The 24,859-nt window shown below is 41.4% G+C and overlaps 2 protein-coding genes across 5 annotated transcripts in view; both read left to right on the top strand.

Annotated features, from left to right (window-relative positions):
• The window catches only part of CCDC180 (coiled-coil domain containing 180), a 116,133-nt gene extending 115,491 nt beyond the window's left edge, over nucleotides 1-642 (top strand). The window contains 1 exon segment of the mRNA XM_023727333.1: nucleotides 511-642. Within this exon segment, the coding sequence (XP_023583101.1) occupies nucleotides 511-642 (132 nt within the window).
• Nucleotides 643-7,727: 7,085 nt separating this feature from the next.
• TDRD7 (tudor domain containing 7) overlaps nucleotides 7,728-24,859 on the top strand; it is a 63,679-nt gene continuing 46,547 nt past the window's right edge. The window contains exons 1-4 of one of the 4 annotated variants that reach the window (XM_004372242.1): nucleotides 7,728-7,945; nucleotides 17,323-17,535; nucleotides 19,262-19,403; nucleotides 20,348-20,558. In XM_004372242.1, coding sequence (XP_004372299.1) covers nucleotides 17,329-17,535; nucleotides 19,262-19,403; nucleotides 20,348-20,558 — 560 coding nt within the window. In that variant the 5' untranslated portion in view covers nucleotides 7,728-7,945; nucleotides 17,323-17,328. Of the gene's footprint in view, nucleotides 7,946-16,778; nucleotides 17,536-17,556; nucleotides 19,404-20,347; nucleotides 20,559-24,859 lie in introns of those variants that run through there. The other 3 variants (XM_004372243.2, XM_023727488.1, XM_023727489.1) reach the window with 3 other exon arrangements.

The raw sequence follows: 24,859 nt of genomic DNA, 5'->3' as shown, positions 1-24,859 counted from the left end.
GCCAGGACTCCTGAGCTCCAGGGAGGCCAGTAGTGTAGAGTCCAAGGTCAGACAGGTAGGGGTTCTAGTACCTGCTTATGATTGAGCACTCGACTACTAGCCAAAAGGTTCGTGGTTGAAACCCACCCAGAGGCATCTAGGGAGACAGGCCTGGCAACCTGCTTTCAAAAACTCAGAGCCTTGAAAACCCTATGGAGTACAGTTCTGCTCTGCACACATGGGGTGGCCATGAGTTGGAATCGACTCAGAGGCAACTAACAACAACAACTAGTCCATGCTCGGCCCCAAGCAAGGCACAGAGCCTCAATTTCCCCATATGTAAAACGGAGAAAATAACTGGGCTTGCCTGATCAGTTGTTGGGAGGATTTCGTGAGAAATAACTTGTGAAAATGTTGCCCGGGGCCTGGAGCAGGTTAAGAGTTACCTGCCAGCCAGTCACGATGTTCCTCTAGGGCACAGGGCTGAGAAGTCCCTTCTCATGAGGACTTCTCCTGCTGCCTTGCTCCCAGAAATACTTAGCCTTATTTGAGGAGGAGATGAAGAAGATCCAGAATGACAACATGTTGCAGGTGAAGGAGGCTCAGCGCTGGAAGGACAGCTGGAAGCGCTCCGTGCATACCATCCAGGGCCTGTACTTGTGATGCGCTCTGGTCCCAGAGGCTGGGCCACCCCAACCCCAAATAAAGGCTTACTTTGTATGGACTCCTGCTTCTGGGGATTCACTCACTCATTCACCCTTAGCATCTACTGCAGTTTAATTTTTGTACCAGCTCATTGGTTATCACAGAATCAGCAATAGTTGATTCCCCCCACCTCCATCTCCCACCTTAAACTGGGGCCTAAGCAGGCTGACAACTCTTAATATCTGCACCCTTGGAATCATCCTTATTTCTGGGCCCTGTCCAAGGCTGAGCTGTGTGACCCACACCTCACAATAGGGCAAAGGTGACCTCTTAGATAGTCAGGACCTTCCCCTGTTGGTTCTGTAACCTTTCTCTAAACAAAATCTCTTTAAGCTTCCGCTATCTCCTGTTCTCCAGTGTTCTGTGGCTGTGTGGGCTCTACAGCTTTAGGATCAGCCCCTTCTGGGGATTAGCCCCTTTCAGCTGACTCACCTTGGACGGCTTTGTGGGCAGATTAGGGGGTTTGCTTGATCAGCACATCCTTAGCTTTAGCAGGGCCTGGGTTTTAGCAGGGTGTGGGCAATCTCTTCCTTTTGTTTTTCTGTTTTGTTTTATTTTTTCTCCTTACTCAGTGAAAACAAATCCAGTTGTCTAGAAATTTCTCTGCATTTGTTCATGAGACAATAGCTGGAAAGACAGCAATTATGATGTTAATGATTAACCAAAAGTAGATCTATCCAAAGACTCCTCTTGCCAATGGGCCATATTTGTGAACCTTATGTAAGTAGAAGTCCCCAGGAGGCTGGGTTCCATCACAGACACAGCTTTGAATATGTTGGTGTTTAGCTTCAAAAAGGAGTATTGCTAAAATTATTTGATTAAATAACTCAGAGATGAATAAAATGTAAACTCTGTTCAATGGATCACAAGAGAGATGAGACACAGAATCACTTCTTGTGTTCTCCTTCACTATAACTGAAGTTATAGGTACTCTAGAAGCTCAGGTAAAGGAGCAGCCACTTCCTGGTGGGAGCTTCAAGGAATGCTTCCCTGGAGAGGAATTATGCGAGGCAGCAAATGATACCACAGCCAAGTCACCGTGGTACATAAAGTGACAGAAATGAGAGGTTGTGTGTGTGTGTTGTGGGGGGGGACAATATAGAGAAGAATGTTCTGATGGGAAGTAAGATGAGATTAGCTAGATGTCTCTAAAACTGCCACTCTAACTTTTGGAGGGAGACGTGAGCGCTGTGCTCCCTTAAATAATCAACTATACGAGACCAAATAGTCAACATTTACCCTAAAGCAAAGATGAGAAGGTAAGGAGGGGAGGGGAAGCTAGATTAATGGAAACAGAACAAACAGAATGGAAACAGTGAGAATGTTGACACATTGTGAAAAATGTAACCAATGTCATAGAACAATTTGTATAAAAACCGTTAAATGGGAATAATTTGCCATGCAAACTTTCACCTAAAACACCATAAACTTATTTTTTAGAAAACATTGTGAAGGGTGAAAGAGATGTTTGTAAAGCTGCCTTTGGTAGCTGTGAAGTCCACGGGGCTCTGAAAGAAAGGCAAGGAAGTGTGTCTTTCTTGGGCTGTACTTCAAAGGCTGAAAAGTCTGTAAGGTGAGGAAAACCCAAAATGAGCTATGGATGTTCTTGCAGCATAGTTGCTGTCTCTCCCTCATTCTGAATGGTGCTTGCTGAACTGAAAGGATGGAGGGAGATAGCGAAGGAGGGAGATTCATCTCAATCAATAGTACTGGCCCTGTCTGCCTCGCACAGGTGGTGGTTTGGTGTTTACATCCAATGTGGCTCTCTCCAAAAAGGCTCCCCAGGTGTGGACAAAAATGCATGAGGGGGTTTAGATGGAGGCTTCACACTGGAAACATTTCCACTTTTCTCAGTCCAGGATAAGCTGGCAACAAATCCATCTTCCTTCTTTACATCTGGGCCTTGATTTGCACTCCCTTTCCACAAGAATCTCTCTCTTGTGAAGTATCTGGAAAGGCACAGATTACCTGCCAGGTTGCTGCCTACAGCCAGGCAGGGCTGTAACTGACCTCCCTCCCATCCACCTTGCATACCCCCAAAAGCCACCTGAGCAGAGCACTGAGGACCTCTCCTCAGCCCTTGGGAGCATGTCTGCCTCTCCTGAAAGATGCTCTTGTCCCTGCCCCTCTGGTCCAAATATGAGCTTGGACTTTTGCTGAGAGAATGCCTTTCATCTGAGTCTCAACCGTTTTGAAAATCCTGCTCTTTGACCTCAGGATATATGCCTTCCTCTAAGGCAGTATTTATGGAGTCCCTGAGTGGTACAAACGGTTAAGCACTTGGCTAATAAATGAGAGGTTGGTGGTTCTAATCCACCCAGATGTGTCTCGGAAGAAAAGCCTAGCAATCTACTCCCAGAAGGTCACAGACATTAAAAACCCTGTCTGCAGTTCTACTCTGAAACACATGGGGTCGCCATGAGTCAGAATCGATTCATCAGCAAATGGTTTGGTTTGGGTTTTAAGGCAGTATTTAACATGGGTTCACAGTGGGGCTTCAGGGACTCCAAAACCTTCTCTGCAATCATACTCTAAAATTTGTATCTATATGTTGCTTTCACATATTCTGGTCCCCTTCCCCTCCAAACAGTAAAAACCATTGTGCCTAAAGAGTAACCAATCTGTGTCGTCTCTGAAATTCTCCTGAAATTCAGTTATATCCAGGGCATGGGGGTGAATTCTTGAACTTCTTGAACCTTGGACCACTTTCCACAGAAAATAAACACAACTTCCTAACCTGTTTTTGCTATGTCAGCTAATAGGAACTTCTGAGAAACCTCCTGATATGCCTTAGCCAAAAATCTACCTGCACAATGGACACTTTACCAAAGAACATAAATGAAGGGGTAATAAACACATGAAAAGATGCTCCACATCATTCATTAGTCATTGGGGAAATGCAAATTAGAACGTCAATGTGGTATTCCTAAACATCCACTGGAATGGTCAAAGTTAAAGACTGACAATACGAAGTATTGGAGAGGCTTTGCAACAACTGGAACTCTCATACATTGCTGGGGGAGTCCAAAATGATGCAAACAGTTTAGAAAACAGTTTGACAGTTTCTTATAAAGTTAAAAAAACACCAGTAGAACTAGCAATTCTTCTGCTAGGTATCTATACAAGAAAAACATGACCAAAGATCTGTCTGTAAATGCTTATAAGAATTTTATTCATAATAGCCCCAAACTGGATACAACACAAATACGCATCAACTAGTGAATGGATAAACAAATTATGACATATCCACACAATTAAAAAAAAAACACCAAACCTGTTGCCATCAAGTTGATTCCGACCCATAGCAACCCCGTAGGACAGAGTAGAACTGCCCCATAGAGTTTCCAAGGAGCACGCGGTGGATTTGAACTGTTGACCTTTTGGTTAGTAGCCGTAGCACTTAACCACTATGCCACCAAGATTTCCATCCATACAATGACATTGTAGAAATGGTGTGGGGGCTGCATCTGACCTCCTCTAACTTCACAAGAGGGAATGAGAATCCAGATCAACAGCCCAAGGCTGATTCCTATGAGATAGAGGTCAAACATGCCTCCAACCTCCAACCTTTTTACCAATTCTGACACCAACTGTCCCTCCCACCATGGCACTCTACTTCTCTGCTGGGTTCAATAATTTTTATCAGTGGCCACAAAGAACTCACAATACTCATGATTATGGGGTTTATTAGGGAAGTAACAGGTTACAATTCAGGTTCAGGAACGCTCAGGATATAGTTCTTTCATCAGGACAGCCTTTTCTCAGCCATGCCCGAAGGCATGCCTCTCTCTGGCCCCTCGGCCTCTGCCCTGCTCAGGCAAGTGTTACAAAGCTCTTTTAGTTCTGCCAATAAGTGCCTAGAGGCACCCTACTCTGCCAATAAACCTTGGCCAGAAAGTGCTCAGCTCTCTCTCCTGCTCCATTCCATGGGTCGGTGAGCCTAGCTCCACCACCAAGTGTTCAGAGGCACCTCACTTTGCCAGGAAGCCTCCTGCCTGAAGGCACTCAGCTTTCTCACTCTGTGGGCCAGGAAGCCCACTGTGCCATCTCCTGCCAGTCTTCTAGTTCTGCTGTCTTTGCTGCCACCGTTTCTCTGCCGCTGCTTTTCACCGTCTTTCCCCATCTCCAGTGTTACAGCTCTCTCTGTCTCCTGGATCTAGGAGGTCCTCAGCACAGGGACCCTGGGTCCAAAGGATGCCTTCCACTCTTGGCTCTTCTTTTTTGGTGGTAGTAATATCCTCCCTCCCTGCCTCTTGGATGGCTCATTTTAAGCCTAGCAAGGGATGGCAAAACTGGCCAATCCCCTCGTTAGGGTTCCATACACCTTATTTGCATGGTCCCACCCCCACAAGGGTGCCATGCGCCTTATTTACATCATTAGCAAGCTATCCAATCCCCTTTGTGGGCCACAAGCACCTCATCTTCACAGTCCCACCCAGTCATTTGGTAGGAGTTACAAAAACTATGGCTAGAAGGGCCATATTAAGTAATTCACTGCATTGCAGGCAACTACAGAGCAATAAAAAGAAAAGAACTATTGCTATGCATAACTCGATGAATCTCAAAATAATTAAGCTAAGTGAAAAAGTCAGTCCAAAAAAAAAAGAAAAAGAGTACAGAAAGTATCATTCCATTTATACCTAAAACTCTAGAAGTACAAATTAATCTATAGTGACAGAAAGCAGATTAGCGGTTCAGGGAACAGGGAGGGACAGGACATAGAGATTGCAAAGGGGCATGAGAAAACTTTTTGAGGTGGTAGATATGTTCATTATTTTAATTGCACTGATGGTTTCACAGGTGTATACATACATCAAAACATCAGACTGTACACTTTACACGTGCAGTTTATTGTATGTCACTTACACTTCAAGGAAGCTATAAAAAATACTGGTTGAATGAACAGTAGGCCCACAGTAAATGCATATAGAATGAATCTGTAGAAGTGTTCAATGTTGGTTGAAGGAATATAAAGCACGTGCTCAATAAATGTTGAACTAATACACAATGAATCTGTGAAACATATCACAACATAGATGAATCTGGAGAACGTTATGCTGAGTGAAATAAGTGAATCAAAAAAGCGAAAATATTGTATGAGACCACTATTACAAAAAAAGGTTTATGAACAAACAATCTTCAATGGTTACTAGGGTGCTGGGGGGTGGGAAGGGAAAAATACTACATAGACAATAGGTAAGTGGTAACTTTGGTGAAGGGTATGACAGTACACAGTAATGGGGAAGTCAGCACAACTTGACCAAAGCAAGGTCATGGAAGATTCAGAGACAAATCTAAACTCCCTGAGGGACTGAATTACTGAGCTGAGGGCTGGGGACCATGGTCTCCGGGCACATCTAGGTCAGTTGACATAACACAGTTTATAAAGAAAATGTTCAACATCCTATTTTGGTGAGTAGTGTCTGAGGTCTTAAAAGCTTGTGAGTGGCCATCTAATATACTCCACTGGTCCCACGCTGTCTGGAGCAAGGCAGAATGAAGAAAACCAAAGACACAAGGGAAAGATTAGTCCAAAGGACTAACGGACCACAAGTACCACAGCTTCCACTAGACTGAGTCCAGCACAACTAGATGGTGCCCAGCTACCAACAGTGACTGCTCTGACAAGGATCACAATGGAGGATCCCGGACAGAGCTGGAGAAAAATGTAGAACAAAATTCTAACTCACAAAAAAAAGACCAGACTTACTGGCCTGATGGAGACTGGAAAAACCCCAAGAGTATGGCCCCCGGACACCTTTTTAACTCAGTACTGAAGTCACTTCTGAGGTTCACCCTTCAGCCAAAGATCAAACAGGCCCATAAAACAAAACAAGACTAAATGGGCATACCAGCTCAAGGGCAAGGACAAGAAAGCAGGAGGGGACAGGAAAGCGGTTAATGAGGAACCCAGTGTCAAGATGGGGAGAGTGTTGACATGTCATGGGGCTGGCAACCAATGTCACAACACAATATGTGTATTAATTGTTTAATGAGAAACTAATTTGCTCTGGAAACTTTCATCTAAAGTACAATAAAAAAAAGTTAAACTAATATGCAGTAGAAATAAGCAAAATACTAGGTGTTCAGTAATTTTATAATGAATGAATGAATGAATTTGACAAACAGTTATTTAAGGCTGATCATGTGCCAGGCACTATCCTAGGCTCTGGGAATGGATTAGGGAACAGAACAAAGATCCCTGTGCTCAAACAGCTTTAATTTTAGGAGGATGTTTCGTTGTTAGCTGCCATGGAGTCAGGTCCCTACTAGTGGTGACCCCAGGCACGCTGCCAGGTTGTGGGTCAGACCCTTATGATCCATAGGGTTTTCACTGGCTGACTTTCAGAAGCATATTGCCAGGCCTTTCTTCCTAGTCTAAGTCTGGAAGCTCCACTGAAACCGGTTCAGCATCATAGCAACACACAAGCCTCCACTGGCAGACAGGTGGTGGCTACCCATGAGGTGCACTAGCCAGGATTCTGAAATGAGTCTCCCACACGGAAGGCAAGATTTCTACCACTGAACCACCACTGCTCCTTTAGGAGACAGTAGACAGTAAAAAGTAAAACATGTATCATGGGCTAAACAGGTACTAAGAAGAAAAAATAAATCTAAGAAGAGATAATGTCAGGGAAGGAGAGTGAAATTTTAGAGTATGGCCCCCATCTCTGAAAGGGTGACTTTCGAGAAAAGACCTTAAGGAAATGAGTTAGAGAATAAAAAGCATCTTCTCCAGATGCTGAAGAAAAGAATGAGTAAGAGTTGAATGACATGCCTGAAACAGCAGGTGAACACAATACGTAGTAGGAGCGCGGTAAGTGCTGGTGAGAAGCTGCCCACGCTCCCGGTTGGTCCCGGGACCTCTCGACCCACCGGTACTTGCGTTGCCCACGAGGAGGCGCTGCGACGTCCGCCCTTGGTCGTCTTTCGCCGTCCGCCCGTGCGTGGGCACGCGCAGAAACCGCTAGGCGGCGTCGGTTTCCTTTCCCACGCGCGGACGCCGGCGTGGGTCGACGCGGCCACGGTGCCCGCGCGTGCGCAGAGACGAGGCCGGGCTGCCCTCGGGGCGGGGCGGAGCGGGGCGGGGCTGAGCAGGGCGGAGCGGGGGCTTGAGGTGATTCCCCAGCCGCGGCAGCGGCAGCTGTGGCAGTGCTGGGAAACCGAAAGTGGGCGGCGCCCGCGGCTGTGGCCCAGGCTGAGACGGCGGCGGGAGCTGGATCCAGAAGCGCGGGGACGGGCTGTCGGCCCCCGGAACTAGGTGAGCGAAGGTCCTGCGGGCTCCGGGCGCGACAGGTGCCGGACGACGCCGGACGAGGTTTCGGGCGGGCGCGGCGCACCCGGGTCCCTAGCGGGGCATTGGCCCTGGCGGTGTTCGAACTGGCTCAGGGCCTCTTCTTTGCAGCCGCAGGGGATGCCCCGATCCCGACCCCTGGAAGCCGGGCTAGGTGCCGGAGGAGTTGGAGTTCCAGAGCGTTGTGTTTTAAATTTCTGATGGGACCCCTCCCCCGGCCGCTCGGGGCCGTGCTGGGCATTCACCGGCGCGTCGGACTGACCTTTCTGCCGCCTGGGAAACTCAGTGCAGAGGGTTAAATGCAGCAGTGGGGGTGTGGACAGGGGCGGGAGATGCTGACCAGGAAGTGGTTCCCGGTACCGGCGCGACGGACTACAGCTGGGATATCCACCGGAGCAAGGGGTATCCGAATCGCGGCTGTTTGAACGCTTGTGTTTTACACCATAAGCTTTAAATTCCTTAAAGACACGGACTTCTCTTTACAGACTCTATACTATCGAGACCAGCCCACGCAGGCCGCTAAAGTAATACAGGACACAAATACATTGCTGTCAAACCGCGAGCACCTGGTGGGTACAAAGCACCAAGATAAGTGGGAAACATGAATCCACGAATAAGCTGTCTCTTAGCTTGCACCACGATCCCCCAACAGGGTCAGGTTCTCGGCCTCAAGTTGCTGGGAGGGGCCTTGGAGGAATCCCAACTTTTCTTCTGAGATCCATTAATAGCCAAGTACCACTCGAATAATTTTCAAAGAACCGGGAAGAGGAATATGTATAATAGAAAAAGTCCCTCCCCAAAAGGATTCAGATAACTCTCCCTACAAAACGAAACAAAACCAAAAAACCACTGATCTTTCTCATTGCCCTCATCATACAGGTGGAAAAACTGCAGAGAAGAGAGGTGTTCTACTTTTAGATATGTAACAGCTTAGTGGCAGAGGTGAAATTTAGACCCCAGTCCCCAGCCTCTTCCCAAGCTGCCTTGATATGTAAATCTTACATACTGAAAAGAGCCTGGGTTTGCAGACCTGGGTTGGAATCTGGGCTCCTCCATTTACTAATTGTGTAATCTTGAACAAACTGCGTACTTTCTCTGACCCTGGTTTTCTTATGTATCAAATGGAAATATTTAACTTATTTTGCAAGACTTTTGTGAGATTACTGTAAACCCTTTGGCTCATAATAATAATCAAGAAATGTTAGCTTTCTTCCTTCCATCAAACTTCCCGTATTTTACATACTTGGGTTTCAGTTGGGCAAGAACACGTTTTTAAGTTCTCTATATAAATATAAATTGGCACATGTTGAAGATGTTTGCAGTTTCCTTCAACAGACATTCACTGAGCATCAGTTACATGCAAAGCACTGTGCTAAACCAAAAAAACCAAACCCGTTGCCATCGAGTCAGTTCCAACTCATAGCAAGCCTATACGGCGGAGTAGAACTGCCCCATAGAGTTTCCAAGGAACAGTGGATTCAAACTGCTGACCTTTTGGTTAGCAGCCGTAGCTCTTAACCACTGTGCCACCAGGGCTCCAAAGTACTGTGGTAGGTGCAGGGAGTTGTTCCTGGGGCCTCTGGATTAGAACCCATATCTCCTGAACTCCAGTCCAGGGCCCTTTGGCCTCCATCCACAGCCTCCTCTTTGCTAGTTAAACACGGCGAGGCTGTGATGCAGCAATTGGCAGTGCCTTCTGACTTCAGTCCCTGAAGATTGGAAATGAAATGTAATCCCTGCTAATGCTCTTTTAAGTGTTCTGGTTGAATTTGGCTGAATGAACTGTTGTATTCTGCATCAGGAAATTTAAGCACCTTGAAGGACCCCTCTTTAACTTCTCTGTGCAATATAATCTAGTTGCGAACTTAATATGAACGTAAAGGAAAAACATGCTTTATAATCCAACTCTAACCCAGCTCTGTGTTTGAGCAATCGGTCTTTCCAAGAACTGAGATTTGACTGAGAGTGAGTGCTTTGCATCTGGACACTTTCAAGTTCAGCAGATAAATACAAGACAGAAGGTCCTTGGGATGAAATCTAATTTTATATTTATGTGAATTTTTTTTTTTTCTTTGAGCCAAACCTACTTTCTCCTCTCTCCCACCTTTGTGCTTTTGAAAATTTTGTTCTTTTCATTATTTACTCATGGGCCTTTCTTTTTTTTTAATTTTGTCTTTCAAACTATTTAAAAGTAATTCATTTCTATTGCCATTTTTAGTTGAAGATGTGAATATCTGCCAGTCAGAACATCTGATAAGCATAAGAAACCCAGGGTGACCCCAAAGCAAATAGCTTTTGCAGCTTTGTCATGAGTAAGCAAACCCATGGTTTCCATTAGGTCCTTGGACCTCATTTTTGCTTTGAAGGACTCCAAGGAAAGTTGAAAATCGTAAATCCTGCCCACCTCCCTTATCTTCAATGTGGAAAAAGAGATTTGAAATGACTTGCTCAAAGGGTCACAGCTAATTAGTAGCAGAACTAGGATTAAGATCCATATTCCTGACTGAGCAACTTTATCATCTCAAGGTTCTGCGGTATGTAGATTTATGGAAAACCCTTACTTACATATTCATTGCTATGTAGTTAAATACGCATGCATATCTTGGAGCTAGAAAACATAAGAATAGAAAAGAAACACACTTCCTAAAGAAACTCTAAGGAAGTATACCTGAGTACATTAATTACTATCTTGCGTTTAAGAAAGTTCAGTGAAGGAGTAATTCAGGTGGTAACAAGTAGACTATAGTCGGAAAGAAAAGGTAACATGTTAAACTGTTGCAGAAGTCAGCATGAAAGGGTCTTTGATGAAAACCTTTCCTCTCTGAGGCTCAGTTTATTGATTTGTAAAATGAGGGGTTTGAGTTAGACTAGATGATGTGTAAAATCTTTCTGGGACTTTAGGGGCCTGACTTGTTGCAAAAATAGTGCCTTCAAAGAGAAAGGCAGCAGTTATTAGAAGCATACCCCGAGGAGATATTCAAATACTCTGAACTAGGGCATCAAACCGGTTTGTTACGGTTTCAACCCCTGCTGAGAATTTGCATTTCCACCTCAGATATAGTGAATCAGAATCTACATTTTAATAAGATCCCCAGGTTATTCTTATGTGTAATAAATTTTGAGAACTACTGCGCTACTAGTGGTTCTCAGAATTGGTCGCTATCCACCAGTTCGAAACCCTGCTCTGAACAGAGAGGGTAAGAGAGATTACTTAGTGATTTCAGTTTACCCTAATAATTCTTCAGATTTATTTTGGAATTGCGTGCCACTGTACCATCCAATTCAGGACATGAAGAATGTAATGAAGAAGCTGAGTCAATTAGAACAGTTGGAAATAATTGAGAAAAGAGGAACTTAGAGAAGAGAAAGCGTAAATGAGAGCCGGAATAGCTTGCCTAAAGGTCTTTGGGCACTAGTAGTGACTGAACTCTAGCTATAGGAAGCAGAGGAGCCTTGATGGCACAGTGGTTAAGCACTCAGCTGCTAACTGAAAGGTTGGCAGTTTGAACCCACCAGCTGCTCCAAGGGAGAAAGGTGTGGCAATGTGCTTCCATAAAGATTACAGCCTTGGAAGCCCTGTGGGGCAGTTCTACTCTGCCCTGAAGGGTCGCTATGAGTTGGAATGGACTCGAAGGCAATGAGTTTGGCTAGATAACATGTAAATTATGAGGGAGGTGGGGTCAGTGGTAGAAGACTTTCTTGGGACCATTTTCAGGTGTATTAAAGAGAAAAGCTATGGATTTTAAAAATACAGTTTTGATTGAGAGAAGTAGTTTAGGCCATTTTAAATTGTTTAAATCTTGGTTTCCCTAAAGGAACGTAAAGGTCATTACTTTCTCCTATTCCTTGTCCCCACTTCTCGTACATTGTTAGCATCTTGGAGTATAATTAATTGTGTAGCAAAGAGAAAAGGGACAGAATGAAATAATAAAAAGGAGATATCAAGTGCCACCATTGATTTTTGACAAGACTTGGCTTTTTTTTTTTTTTTTGAGTACCATACCTTTAAATTGGAATGTGGAAGATCCCTGTTTTACGCCACCTTAAGAGAAATAGTCCCTAAGAATGCCACAGGGTTTCTGGTCAGAATTTACTTTCAGAAGCCAGCCCTTTCAGGAGCAGTGGTCTGAAAGGAAGCCCTAGTTTAGGAGACAGGAGACCTGGATTCTTATTTTGGTTATAGCTGTAAAAATATGTGAGATTTGAAACAATTACCCTGGGTCTCGAAGAGTTTGGAGGAAATGGTGTTAAGGTGCCCACTGGTATTCCATGATTCTCCCAGCTCTCTATTCTGAAGTTGGGCCCGCTGTCCTGTGCTGTTTTCTGAAGCCAGGCAATATCCACGGGCAGTCTGGAATTGCGCATCCAGCAGGGCATCTCTGCTCCAAGACCCTTTGCCAAAGCAGAAAGTGACTTGTTGCCCACTAGGTGAGAAATCTTGAAGAAGATCCAGCAGCTTTCTACCAAGCTTGCCAGTTCATAAGCATGCTAATGAAGCAAATTAAAAAATCGTGGAAAATTTTGATATTTTAAATTTAATGCCACACTAAGAATTTCTGCAATGTACCTATGCTTATATCATTGCACACTTAGCCATTTAATTATATTCATAGGTAGCTACCCAGCCACACCCCGCTTCATGGAAAAATTTTTTTATTAACTTCTGAATGCCAAGTATTGTGCTAAAGAACATATAACTCTAGTCTTGATGCTTGTCAATCAGAAAGAGGCAAGGAAAGGAGGAAGAAAAAGGGAGTGAGAAGAAGGAAGTGAGGCCAGAATGTCAAGTGTGATCTGTTGTGGTCATTTTCTTTCCCCTTGACCAGGTAATTTCTTTGCTAGCTGACCTTGGTCAGACTTTGAAATAAAAGGTACTCTGATTAAATAATTCCCCAGACCCACCTTCACTTTACTCTGCTTTTTAAGATTCTTGTTCAACTCATACTAGTCACCTTTGAGTTGACTCTGACTCAAGGCAACCCCATGTGTGTCAGAGTAGAACTGTGCTCCATAGGATTTTTAATGGCTGATTTTTCAGAAGGAGATTGCCAGGCCTTTCTTCCAAGGTCCCTCTGAATGTACTCAAACCTCCAACCTTTCAGTTAGCAGCCTGGCACGTTAACTGGTTGTACCACCCAGGGACTCAATATTCGACTCAAGCAACCTCCCATATTGTCTATGGAAACCCTTAGGAATTTTAAATTGAGAACCTGTGGTCTAAAACACTGAACGCCAGCCTTATTTCTCCCACCCTAGCCTTACTTATGGTCACCAGGACTTGCATGACATTCTCAGAGTCTCAAAATGTAACTAATTTGAATTCTCTTAAACTCAAATTATATGTGTCATAATACTTTTACAGAATAAAAAAATGGGGAGAAGAGAAAATGGCAACTTAAAAAATTTGGGGAGCCACTTTAGAGAAAATTCCAAACTTAATTTTTTGGAGGAATGCCTAAAAGTTTGCCTTCGAGACCCTAATAGTTGAAATTCCTATGATAGTTTTCCTTTTAATGGATGATGTCCAAGATAAGAAACTTGATTTCTATACTTAGAGGAAAGTTCACGTACCTTTTTAAAAAGCTTTTGGGAGTGTAGTTGCCATCTTAAGAAAATCTCAAAAAATGCCATAATGGCCAAGGTTTTAACAAAAATTAGAGCATTTTAAAGTAACATAGTATATTAGAAAATGATAATTTTTTTGAAAGCTTTAAATGTAACTTTTTTTGTTCAGTGCTTAGAGTTCTATTGCTAATGTAGGAATGGCAAACTGAAGAAATTGATGAGGATAAGAACAAGGCACACATCTGAGCACAACAGCAGCTACCCTTCCAGGTCTTGCTGCTTTCAACAGCTTCTCACCAGCTTTGGGATTCTCGTCTTAAAGCCCAAGAGACTACCCTTCTTTCCAAAAAATTGTTTGCGAATAGAGAGTTACAGTATTTCATGAAAGATAGCATACTTAAAAAAAGGAGAAGAGGATACTTCATTTACAAATTGCAGCCTTGTGGTCAGGCAGACCTTCCCAGCCTTCTCAAGTGTAAGGTCCTTTTTTTTTTAGCTTTTAAAAAACGTTTGTGAAACCTCACGCACTAGTAGATATACTTTTACTGTCCATTGGTTGATCAATAGATAGCTACCAAATGCTATTGTGAATTCAGTAGTAATTTGTGTTTCATGAATCCCAACAGCATCTGCATGCTTGTGAAAAGCAGGAATATATGTAAGTGTGAAACATTTACCAGTACTCAAGCAATGCTTCCTACCCATCAGGATGTGTAGACTCCTTTCAGTAACACTGTGACCTTGACCTGGGTCTGCTCATTGAGAAAACTGGCTCAGAGTGGAAAGGCCCTGAAATAATCTTCCCGACAGTTCTCAACCACAGTTAAATGACACAATTGGTTGTCTCAGTCAGTTTATAACAATGATTAAAATTTACAAATAGTTTTTTAATAAATTGGATTCAAGGTTATTCCTTTAATAGCTCATATTATATTTCAGTGAGTAGGAAGGAAAAGGAATGGTGTTAGGCAGATAGAGAATTTCTCATTCGTTCATTCTGCGGTTATTTATTGAGCTCTTAATGTGGGCATGGACTTTGTGTAGTGCCTTCCAACCTAGGGGACTCCTCTTCCAGCACTATATCGGACAGTATTCTCTTGTGATGCATAGGATTTTCATTAACTAATTTTAGGAAGCAGATAACCAGGCCTTTCTTTCTAGTCTATTAGTCTGGAAGCTCTGCTGAAACCTTGCCACCATGGGGGACCCTGCTGGTATTTGAAATACTGGTGTCATAGCTTCCAGCATCGTAGCAACACATAAACCACCACAGTACAACAAACTGACAGACGGGTGCTGGATGTCCACACATATATGTATATAATTAATATCCACGGCCCACTTAGACATGCAGATATACCAAGATGAAAAAGCCCAGTTTTACCCAGAAGAGCTCTAGGTGAATAGGTGGGATGGAGTGGTTTTTGAAGTGAAGAGGAGAGTAGATAGGTGGGAATGATGGAGGTCAAAGAGAGAAAGTTGGGATGCCTGGCACGGGGAAGTTAGCAAGTGATCTTTTAGTTTCTCTTCTCACAAATTAAAACTTGGCCAGCTTCCACTATTTTTACTACTTGAGGAAATAACTGTAGAGTAAAAATTCCATGATCTTTGACTGTTGAGTCATGAACCATTGTGAATCAAAATACCTCCTCTGTAATCAGTTTACTGTTTAATAAGCAATATTTCTACTTCATACTTAGCATATGGCAACCTTGAAGTATAGGTCCCAAAGTCCTCCTCCCTTTACTGCTCCCTGACACACTCATTCAAAGTGTGGAATTCAAGGGCAGGGAGGTGCTCAGATTCTACAGCTGTCTTCTTTCTGAATTTCCGTCTGGTCCTTACAGTGCCTGCCTCCAGCTGTCCTGCTGACTCAGAATTCACACCATCCCTACGACTAGGTCAAATCTGCCATTGATTTCACACCACCCTTTTTTTTTTTTTTCTCTTCCCTATACTTACTCTCTTATCTATCTTGTCCCCTGTGTCTTCAAGTTTTTTTTTCAGTACCAGTAGGCAGGGTGATAGAATGGGAAGAATGTGGGCTTTGGTAACAAACAGAGCAGGACTAAAATCCTGGCTTCCCTACATCTTGTGATATCTTGGTTACGTTATTTAACTTCTCTCAGCCTCGGTTTTTTCCTCTCTGGAATAAGAATAATACTTTCCTGCAAGTATTAATGGGTTTTAATTTTTAGAGAATCTGCTTCTCAGAATTTATACCAGAGAAATAAAAGCAAGTCTATCCAAAGACTTGTATATGAATGTTCAGAGTGGCTTTATTTATAATACCCAAACTGGAAGCAACCCAAAAGTCTGTCAGCATTTCAGTGCATAAACAGATTGTGGTATATCCATAGAGTGGAACACTACTCACCAATAAAAAGGAATGAACTGCTGATAAAGGTAGCAACATGGATAAAATTCAAAAACAGTAGGCAAAACTACTCTATAGTGACAGAAAGCAGATTAGTGGTTGCTGGGAGCTGGGGCTGTGTGTCAGGGCCGGGGGGTGGGGTGCGGAGGGAGGGAAGAATTGACTGCAGAGGGGCACAATTTGAAGGAACTTGGTTTTATTTTTCTTTTTTCAGGTTTATTGAAGTATGCTTTATATACAGTAAAAGTCATCCTTTTTTGGTGTGCAGTACATCATCCAAATCTAGTTAATCAATTCCTGTTGATACCACTGCCTAATTAACTTTCAAAATGATTTTTCATTTATTCCTAATGTCCTGTTTTCAGGTCCTCCACATTTCCAAGTATTCTTATACTTTGTTTATCTTACTCCTTTCCAATTTATCTTCCCCACTTTCTAAAATACAGAGCTGATCATTTTATTCCCCTATTTAAAATCCCTTTAAGGGCCCACATTACTTTTGGCAAAAATGCAAACATATTAGCATAATGTAGTAGTTTCTTCAGATTCTGCCCCTTGCTACCTCTCCCAGCCCCATCTCCAAGTCCTCAGCTTGGAGTCTTTGTTCAGTCATGTCCAGCCACTTGTTGTTGTTGTTAACTGCTGTCAAGTTCGCCCCTGACTCATGGTGACCCCATGCACAACAGAATGAAACACTGCCTGGTCCTATGCCATCCCCATGATCAGTTGCAGATAGGACTGTTGTGATCATAGGATTTCCACTGGCTGATTTTCAGAAGTAGATTGCCAGGCCTTTCTTCCTAGTCTGTATTCATCTGGAAGCTGCAGTGAAACCTGTTCAGCATGACAGCAACACGCAGGCCTGCACTGGCAGATGGGTGGTGGCTGTACATGAAGTGCATTGGCTGGGAGTTGAACCCAGGTCTCCCGCATGGAAAGTGAGAATTCTATCACTGAACCACCAATGCCGCACTCCAGTCACTTAACTACCTGGAATTCTCAGAGCATACTGTGTGCCTCTTTCTCGTCTCTGTGCTTTTGCACATCCTCTCCTTTTTACTTGGGACTGATACCATTCCTCATCTCCCCATCCTTTTCCTCATTGCCTGGCTGATTCCATGTTGTCCTTCAGGACTCGATTCAGACCTCCCTTCAGCTGGGAAACATTCCCTGATACAGTCCCTCCCCAGGCTAGGCTTTGTGCCTTTCTTACTTTCCCCTGTGTTCTCATGGTATTCGCTGCTCTTCTCTACCATAGTAGTTATTTCCCTATATTGTAATAACACAGAAAGTATTCATTGATGATTTATGGAATAACCTAACAAGTTTCAGGTCTGAAAATCTGTTTGAATTCATAGACTAATGAGCCGTATTATAGTAACCTTCTACTGTGTTCTTATAGGTGAAGATGCTGGAAGCAGATCTAGTTTCAAAGATGCTGCGGGCTGTTCTGCAGTCTCATAAGAACGGAATAGCACTACCCCGGCTCCAAGGAGAGTACAGATCCTTGACAGGAGACTGGATCCCGTTCAAGCAGCTAGGTTACCCTACACTAGAAGCCTATCTGAGAAGTGTGCCAGCAGTTGTCAGGATAGAGACTAGTAGATCTGGCGAGGTAAGAAGGGAGTTTTGCATGTCAGATGGCTCAAACCCATTCTTAATTGCCTGTCCAGCATGTCTTACTTCATAACTAGAATAGAAGTCAAACTGAAAAGTACTGGCTGAATGGTTTGAGATCAGCAGTGATGGCACAGCATCCAAAGCACAGCCTGGATCTCTGATGTCTTTTGTTTTACCCCACAGATTCTTTTCATTGTAAAAATAGGTTTTAAACCACATTAAATAAAAAATTTTAAAGTTGAAATTTACCCAGTCTCAGCATTCAAACAAAATAGCTGTGCTGGAGGCCTTAACTGCCCAAATGCCACACCCACCTGCTTACAAACCTGTTACCACTGTTATTGCCAAGGTCACTAATGAGTACCAAATCTAACAGGCACTCTGAAATTCTCAGCATTTGACCTCATCCGTATGTATCCTATCTGGATCCTAGTTCAACCCCTAACTGATCATTCCTCACTTCATTATTGCAAGGGCCTCCCTTCCGTTCCCGTCTTTAGTCCCTTCCCTCTCTAGCCTGGTCTCTCCTTCACACCAGTATGATCATATTATTCAACAATTTTAAATCCTTCAGTTTCTCTGGATGAAACTACTTTATATATAATATAGGCAGTTTGGTGGTAGCAGGTGGATCTTTTATTGCACATACTCTGAGCCAGCAGTTTCGTTTCTTGGTATTTGCTCAGTGTGCAGTATGATAGAATGTGGACAAACCACCACCCGAAAGAAAAATAAACACACGCCTACCCCAAATAACAGCATTTTTTCTGGGTACATTTCTATGTATGTAGGTACGTAGAATAGGTCTGGAGTATTTCTCACCAAAACTGGTAATAGAGGTTTCTCTGTGGTGGGAGGGAAGGGTGGAGGAGGGAAAAAGAAACCAGGATCAGGAGAATTGTCAAAGGGGAGGTTAGCCCTATCTGTAATGGTTTTTATGAGGAGAAGGTATACACTGATGTAATTAATTAAATATTGTATTAGTAATAAAATTGCTGCAGTATCAGAGAATCTCCTTCACTGACCCTCCCAGATGGAACCCCTCCTTTCTCTCTTCTTGGCACCTTGTAATACAGCCACTGTAAGACTCAGCAGTGTTTTATATTTAGTCTCTTTGCCTCTCTCTTTTGCCTTTCTAAGTTTTTTGAGGATGAGAGACTATTTTTTTACCCTAATAGTTGGTAGTTAATAAATGTGGTGAACGCATGAATATTCAAATGTCTGAATGAATAAATAAGTTAATGATGGATCAGAGAGAGCCTAGCTGTGTGACCTGGGAAGGCTGCTCAGCTTTGCCTCTGCTTTCCCATATGTAAAATGGGAATAAAATATATCTCACAGATTATATGGGGTAGTGTATGCAGAACACTTAGTATTCCATGAATTATGCTTGAAATGAAAAACAGATTTCTTCTGATTCGCTTGTTAATCCCATAGTACCCAGCACGTTGTAGATACTTAACAAATACTTGTTTAAGGAATGAATGAAAATTTTAATTTCAGGAAAGAAGATTATTAAATGTAATCTAGATTATGCTTGATTCAACTCTGGTAGAAAAGGTAAGTTTGCTGTAACATTATCAAGGAGAGAGATATGTGAAGATTTGTATACAGCTTGATTTGGGACAGGTATGCTCACTGAGATCCATTTTTTAAAATTGACCTCTGGGCAGCAATGAACTAAGAAATGTCTCTCCCCTCACCCTGCCTGTCATGAACAGATAACCTGCTATGCTGTGGCATGCACAGAAACTGCAAGAATTGCCCAACTTGTGGCTCGCCAGAGGAGTTCTAAAAGGAAAGCGGGGCGGCAAGTTAATTGCCAAATGAGAGTGAAGAAAACCATGCCATTTTTTCTAGAAGGTGAGGATTTCTTTCCTGCTAAAATCTTCAAGCCTGCCTGTGAATACCTTGTTATAAGGAATTATGGAAATGTTACTTGTATTCATGATAAACATCTTGTATGTGTTAACATTCATATGTCGAGAAAAATCTGAAAGCTAGTATTTCATTTGAAATTATTAAGTGAACGTGATGAACATGAATTACCAAATGAAGTAATTACTCATCATGAAATAACTTGGAGCAGATTTTAATGAAACTTACTATAACAAAGTGTGGTTTATTCTCTTAGGTTGTTTGGGGGAAAGCCTCATCTAGAATGTTGGACTAACCAAGAACTTATGATTTAGTGTCATCTTTAGCAAATCATGTCTTTTAGTACAAAACCTCTATTTTCAGAAAACTGTGAATTACATAGTACACATAACTGTTATAGGCAACTCAGCCTGTGTTTCTTGAGCACTTAAATTCTCAAGATACAGCTCAATGATGATACAAAACAGTAGAGGACTGAATACCACAATGAGCATTTTAGACAAGACAGTGATTGCTGTGAATGAGAATGGCAGTGAAAGGCTTCATGGCAAAGGGGAGAATTGAGCCTAGATCTCAAAAGATGAGTAGAATCTGGATTGACAGAGAAGACATGGGAGAGCCGAAGTATGGCTGAGTGTGATGGATTGGAAAGGACGGGGTGGCAGCCACCGAATTGTTAAATTGATGAGTAGAAGGAAAGTAACTGGTTAGTCTAGCAGATGGTGACACATTTTAAGGAACATCATCTGCTGAATACTTGCCAATCTTCTTTTCCCCTAGTGACTCACCCTCCAGTGGCAACCTCCTCATGTCCTTACAAACTGTTCTGAGATAGAGACCTGCTGAAAACGTCTGGTCAGGGGAGTCACATAATAAAACTAGGGTTTTGAAAAGCTAATTGATTCTATTATGTATGCCTAACTTCATAGGAAAACCAAAAGCAACCCTCAGACAACCAGGATTTTCTTCAGATTTTTCTATCAAGAAGCCTCCTCCAGCACTGTTAAGAGATAAAGGCAACTCTCTTGGAGTTAAGTCTGGTGCTGAAATGCCACCTTACACAATACACACAACTCTTGGAAGTGAAGTATTCAAAAATGTTCCCACGCAGAGACACGTGACCTTGTCTACCAACAGCAGGTATTTAGTCTTGGGCTAAAAAGAGAAGTTTGGTGAACCTAGGATAATAAATGTTAAAATTGTATGTTCAGGGTAAGAGAGAATTGCTTTCTGTTGTGTCTACTATAAGTTCACACGAAGCAGAGGAACGCATCGTTACTAGTAAGTCCGCTTTTCCTAGCTGCGTGAACATCATTCTCTGGGTGTATCTGCATTCTGTTTTTTCTCTGCGTCGTTGATAATCACTTCTTGTAAAATTCATTTTAAAAACTCACACAGTTGTTTTGAGATTATATTTTAGCATTACTTACAACTTTTTCTGAAAATGTTTTTAAGTCAGTAAAATCTGATTGAGTTGCATACTCCACTGTGCTCCAGGAATCCGTAATTACACGGTAGCATCGTACATCCATGCATCAGAATACTGGGCTGGCATAAGAAGATAACCTAAAAGTGTGAGTTTTGATGCTGCCATTCACTAACCAGGTTAAACAGTTAAAGTATTTAATCTTTTGGAACTGTTGTTTCCTCACTTGTCCAATGAAAATGTTAAACTATATGATCTAAAAGTTTCATGATTTTTATAAGGTGGCTCAGGAGCAGACATGCTATGACCTGTGGGCCAAATCCAGCTCACTTCTTGTTTTTGTAAATAAAATTTCATTGGAACACGTACATGCCCCTTCATTTACGTACTGACTGTGGCTGCTTTCAGGCTACAACTATAGGCTTGAGTAGTTGCAGCAGAGACTGTATGGCCTATGAAGCCTAAAATATGGTGGTTGTGACTAAAAAGGGATAATAAGAGAGAGCCTTGTAGTGATGGGATAGTTCTGTATGTTGATTGTAGTGGTAGTTACAGGAATCTATACACGTGATAAAATTACACAGAACTACAGAGACACACACTGATAAATGAGTATATGTAAAACTGGTGAAATCTGAATAAGCTCTGTGGTTTCAATTTCCTGGTTTTGATATTGTACTGTGCAAGATGTTACCAATGGGAACTGGGTGAAGGGTACACAGGACTTCTGTTTATTTTTTGCAACTTTCCATGAATCTATAATTATTTAAAAATAAACAAATTTAAAAAAATGACAGCAAAAGCCTGATATATGGTTTTAGTTTTAAGGGTTTGTAGAACCATGTACCTAGCTGCCTACAGCTATTAAAATGCTCTCATATGGACTATGCTACAGACTATTTTAATTATAGATTAAGATGTTGTAAACCATATTTGTCAAATCTTTTTTTTTTTTTTTTTTTTAAAGAACCTAATACAAATAGAAAGAAAACCTTTAGAGAAATCTCAGTACCACCTAGTGACACATGTTATGGGCAATCTTTTTGTTTTTAAAATGAAAAAAGTTACTCTTACCAAAATACAATAATAGCAGAAGTTTTTTTTTGTTTTGTTTTTAATTTCTACCTGTGAAAGATGAATGTAGTGAAAACAGTTAAATCTGTTGTGACAGGTACTTAAACTTAAGGTCACCAAACCTTTTGAAAAGCTGATTAAGGCTGTAAATGCTTTTCCCAGAAAAAAAAACAAAAAACATGCATGCACGTGTACATATATCTTTGAACATATACATCCATCTTTGTACACCAATTCAGGAGATTGGAGGGCCCTGAAACCCATTATTGAGAACTCCAATTAAGAACTCATGCTTGCCACTCAATGAACTGGAGAGTTCTAGAAAATAACATATCTGATATTCTCTGTTGTAAATTTGACTCTAAGTTTACTATGTGTCTTCTCCAGTAAAATAGAAAGAGAGGGGATAGGAGTGTGAATATGTGATTGATTTGTAGTTTCTCTGGTATATATGAGGGAAGACCAAAACAAAAAACGAAACCCATTGCCATCAAGTTGATTTCGACTTACAGGACCCTATAGGACAGAGTAGAACTGCCACATAGGGTTTTCAAGGTAAATCTTTACAGAAGCACACTGCCACATCTTTCTCCTGTGGAGCGGCTCTGGGTTTGAACCGACGACCTTTTGGTTAGCCGCCGAGCGCTTTAACCACTGCACCACCAGCCTCCTCATATGAGGGAAGGAAATGTTTGTCTCTAAAACAATACAATTTGTGATCATTGTATTTTGTTAAAGTGACATTATGCCTAAAACTTAAATGTGTATGGTGCTGAAGGCTGAGGTTTCCATTAGGTTAGAGAGGAGAGATTGCTGTATATATTGTGGTGAGTAAGAGCATGGACTTTGGATAGCAATAAATGACTGTCACTAACCAATAGGCACATGATTGAAAAGTTATCTTTGAAGTATTAAGCTAAAGTAAATGAATGTAAATTTATTGTTTATTTCTGACCACTTGAATCTTCATAACTTATTTACTAAATATTTGTAGAAAGCATTCTAAAAATTACATTTGTTGCATTGTTCTGATTACAAAATTATATATATATGGTGTGGAAAATTTGTAAAGTACAAGAAAGTAAAAAGAAAAAAATCACTAATTCAGACACAATAAAAACTTTCTATTTTTTTATTTATGTGTGTATAAGTTTTTTAAAATACAGATTGAATCGTGCTATACATTACTGTTATAACTTGTGAACATTTTCCATATTATTAAATACACTTCTATATTATAATTTTTAATGTCAGGGTATTCCATTTTTCAGTGTCTCCTATTGTTAAATATAAATGATGTCCACTATTATAAATCTACAATAAACATATTTATAGAAAAATCTTTGAATATATTCATGACTAGTTCCTTAGAATAAATTGGTAGAAATAGAATTTCTGGGTAAAAAGGTATACACATTAAGGCTATTATTACTAATTTGCGTACCAAACAGGTTATACCAATTCATATTCTTATAAAAGTGAATGGGAGTGGTTATTTCTTATATCCCTGCCAACACTGGGCTTCTGTTTTTAGTTTGCTGCTCTGAAAGGTGACAAAATGTACCTGTGCTTTTATTTTCATTTCTTGGATTTTGATTCTTAAGAAAGTTATATATTTCATTATCTACTCATTAGCCCCTTTGTAGGTCTTTTATGAATTACATGTCTCCGTCCTTTGCACAATTTTTCTATTGGCTTTTTCTTCCTAACTTGTAAAAGTGATTTATAAATTAAGGACATTAACCCTTTGTCTGTAACATGTTGACAGTATTTTCACAGTTTATTTATTTATGGTATGTTTGGTGTATAGAAACTTTAAAAACATCTATCAGTCTCTCCCTTTGTTGCTTCTGCCTTTGGGTATTTTGCTTAGAAAAGCGTTTCCATCCCAGTATTATGTAATATGTCTTCTGTTTTCCTTTAGGATTTTTATGGTTTCATTTTTACTTTTAAATCTTGAATTCATCCAGAATTTATTTTGCTATATAATGTGAGTAGGATCTTTTTTTTTTTTCCTTGTTAGCCAAATGTCCTAAAATTAGTTATTGCATAGTCCTTTCTTTCCCTGTTGGTTTGAAATGCTATCTTTACCAATTCTAAATTCTTATAAATATATGACTCATTTCCTGGGCTCTGTTCGGCATCATTGATTATCTGTTTTATTCTTTTGCAGTGCCAAACTATTAATATTATTTATAGTTTTATAATAAATGCTAATAATTTCTCTCTACTCTCTACTTCCTCCTCTCTCCATCTCCTAATTTGGTTTGTTGCTTCTGTTGCATGCTTTTATTACACTTGTTGCCCCATCATAGCAGTTAGTAGACTTTGTTCTTAGATTTGTCGGTACATTAATTATCTATTGCTCTGTAACAGATTACCATAAATTTAGCACTTTAAACTAACACATTAATTATGTCGAAGTGTCTGTGAGTCAGGAATCCAATTGGATCCTCTGCTTCACAGTCCCTGACGAGGTTTGAATCAAGGTGTCAGCTATGGCTAGGGTCTTACTGAATGCTCAACTAAAGATGGATCTGCTTCCAAGCTCACTCACATGATTGGTAGCACAGCTGAGTTCCTTTTAGGTTGTTCCTTAGGTCCTAGCTGGCTGTTGGCCAAAAGCCACTTTCAGATCCTTGCTACATAGGCCTCCCCAACACTTTGATTTGCTTTCTCAAAGCCAGCAAGGGAGACATTATTCTAGCAAGATGGAAATTAGAATCTTTTGTAATCTCATGAGTTGTAATCCTCTCAACCTTGAAGTATTCTATTGGTTAAAAACAAATTACTGAAGGAAATCAAACTACACAAGGCATTGAATACCAGGAGGCAGGAATCATTGGGGACTATCTTACTAGCTGCTTACCACAGTGAGTTTTCTCAACTGTACTGTATAGTGCATGAGAATAGGGACATGTCACTTCTTTTTTTTTTTTTT

The sequence above is a fragment of the Trichechus manatus genome, unplaced genomic scaffold (assembly GCF_000243295.1).
Source record: "Trichechus manatus latirostris isolate Lorelei unplaced genomic scaffold, TriManLat1.0 scaffold00016, whole genome shotgun sequence".
Lineage (NCBI taxonomy): Eukaryota > Metazoa > Chordata > Mammalia > Sirenia > Trichechidae > Trichechus > Trichechus manatus.
This window is presented reverse-complemented; position numbering and strand designations above follow the sequence as displayed.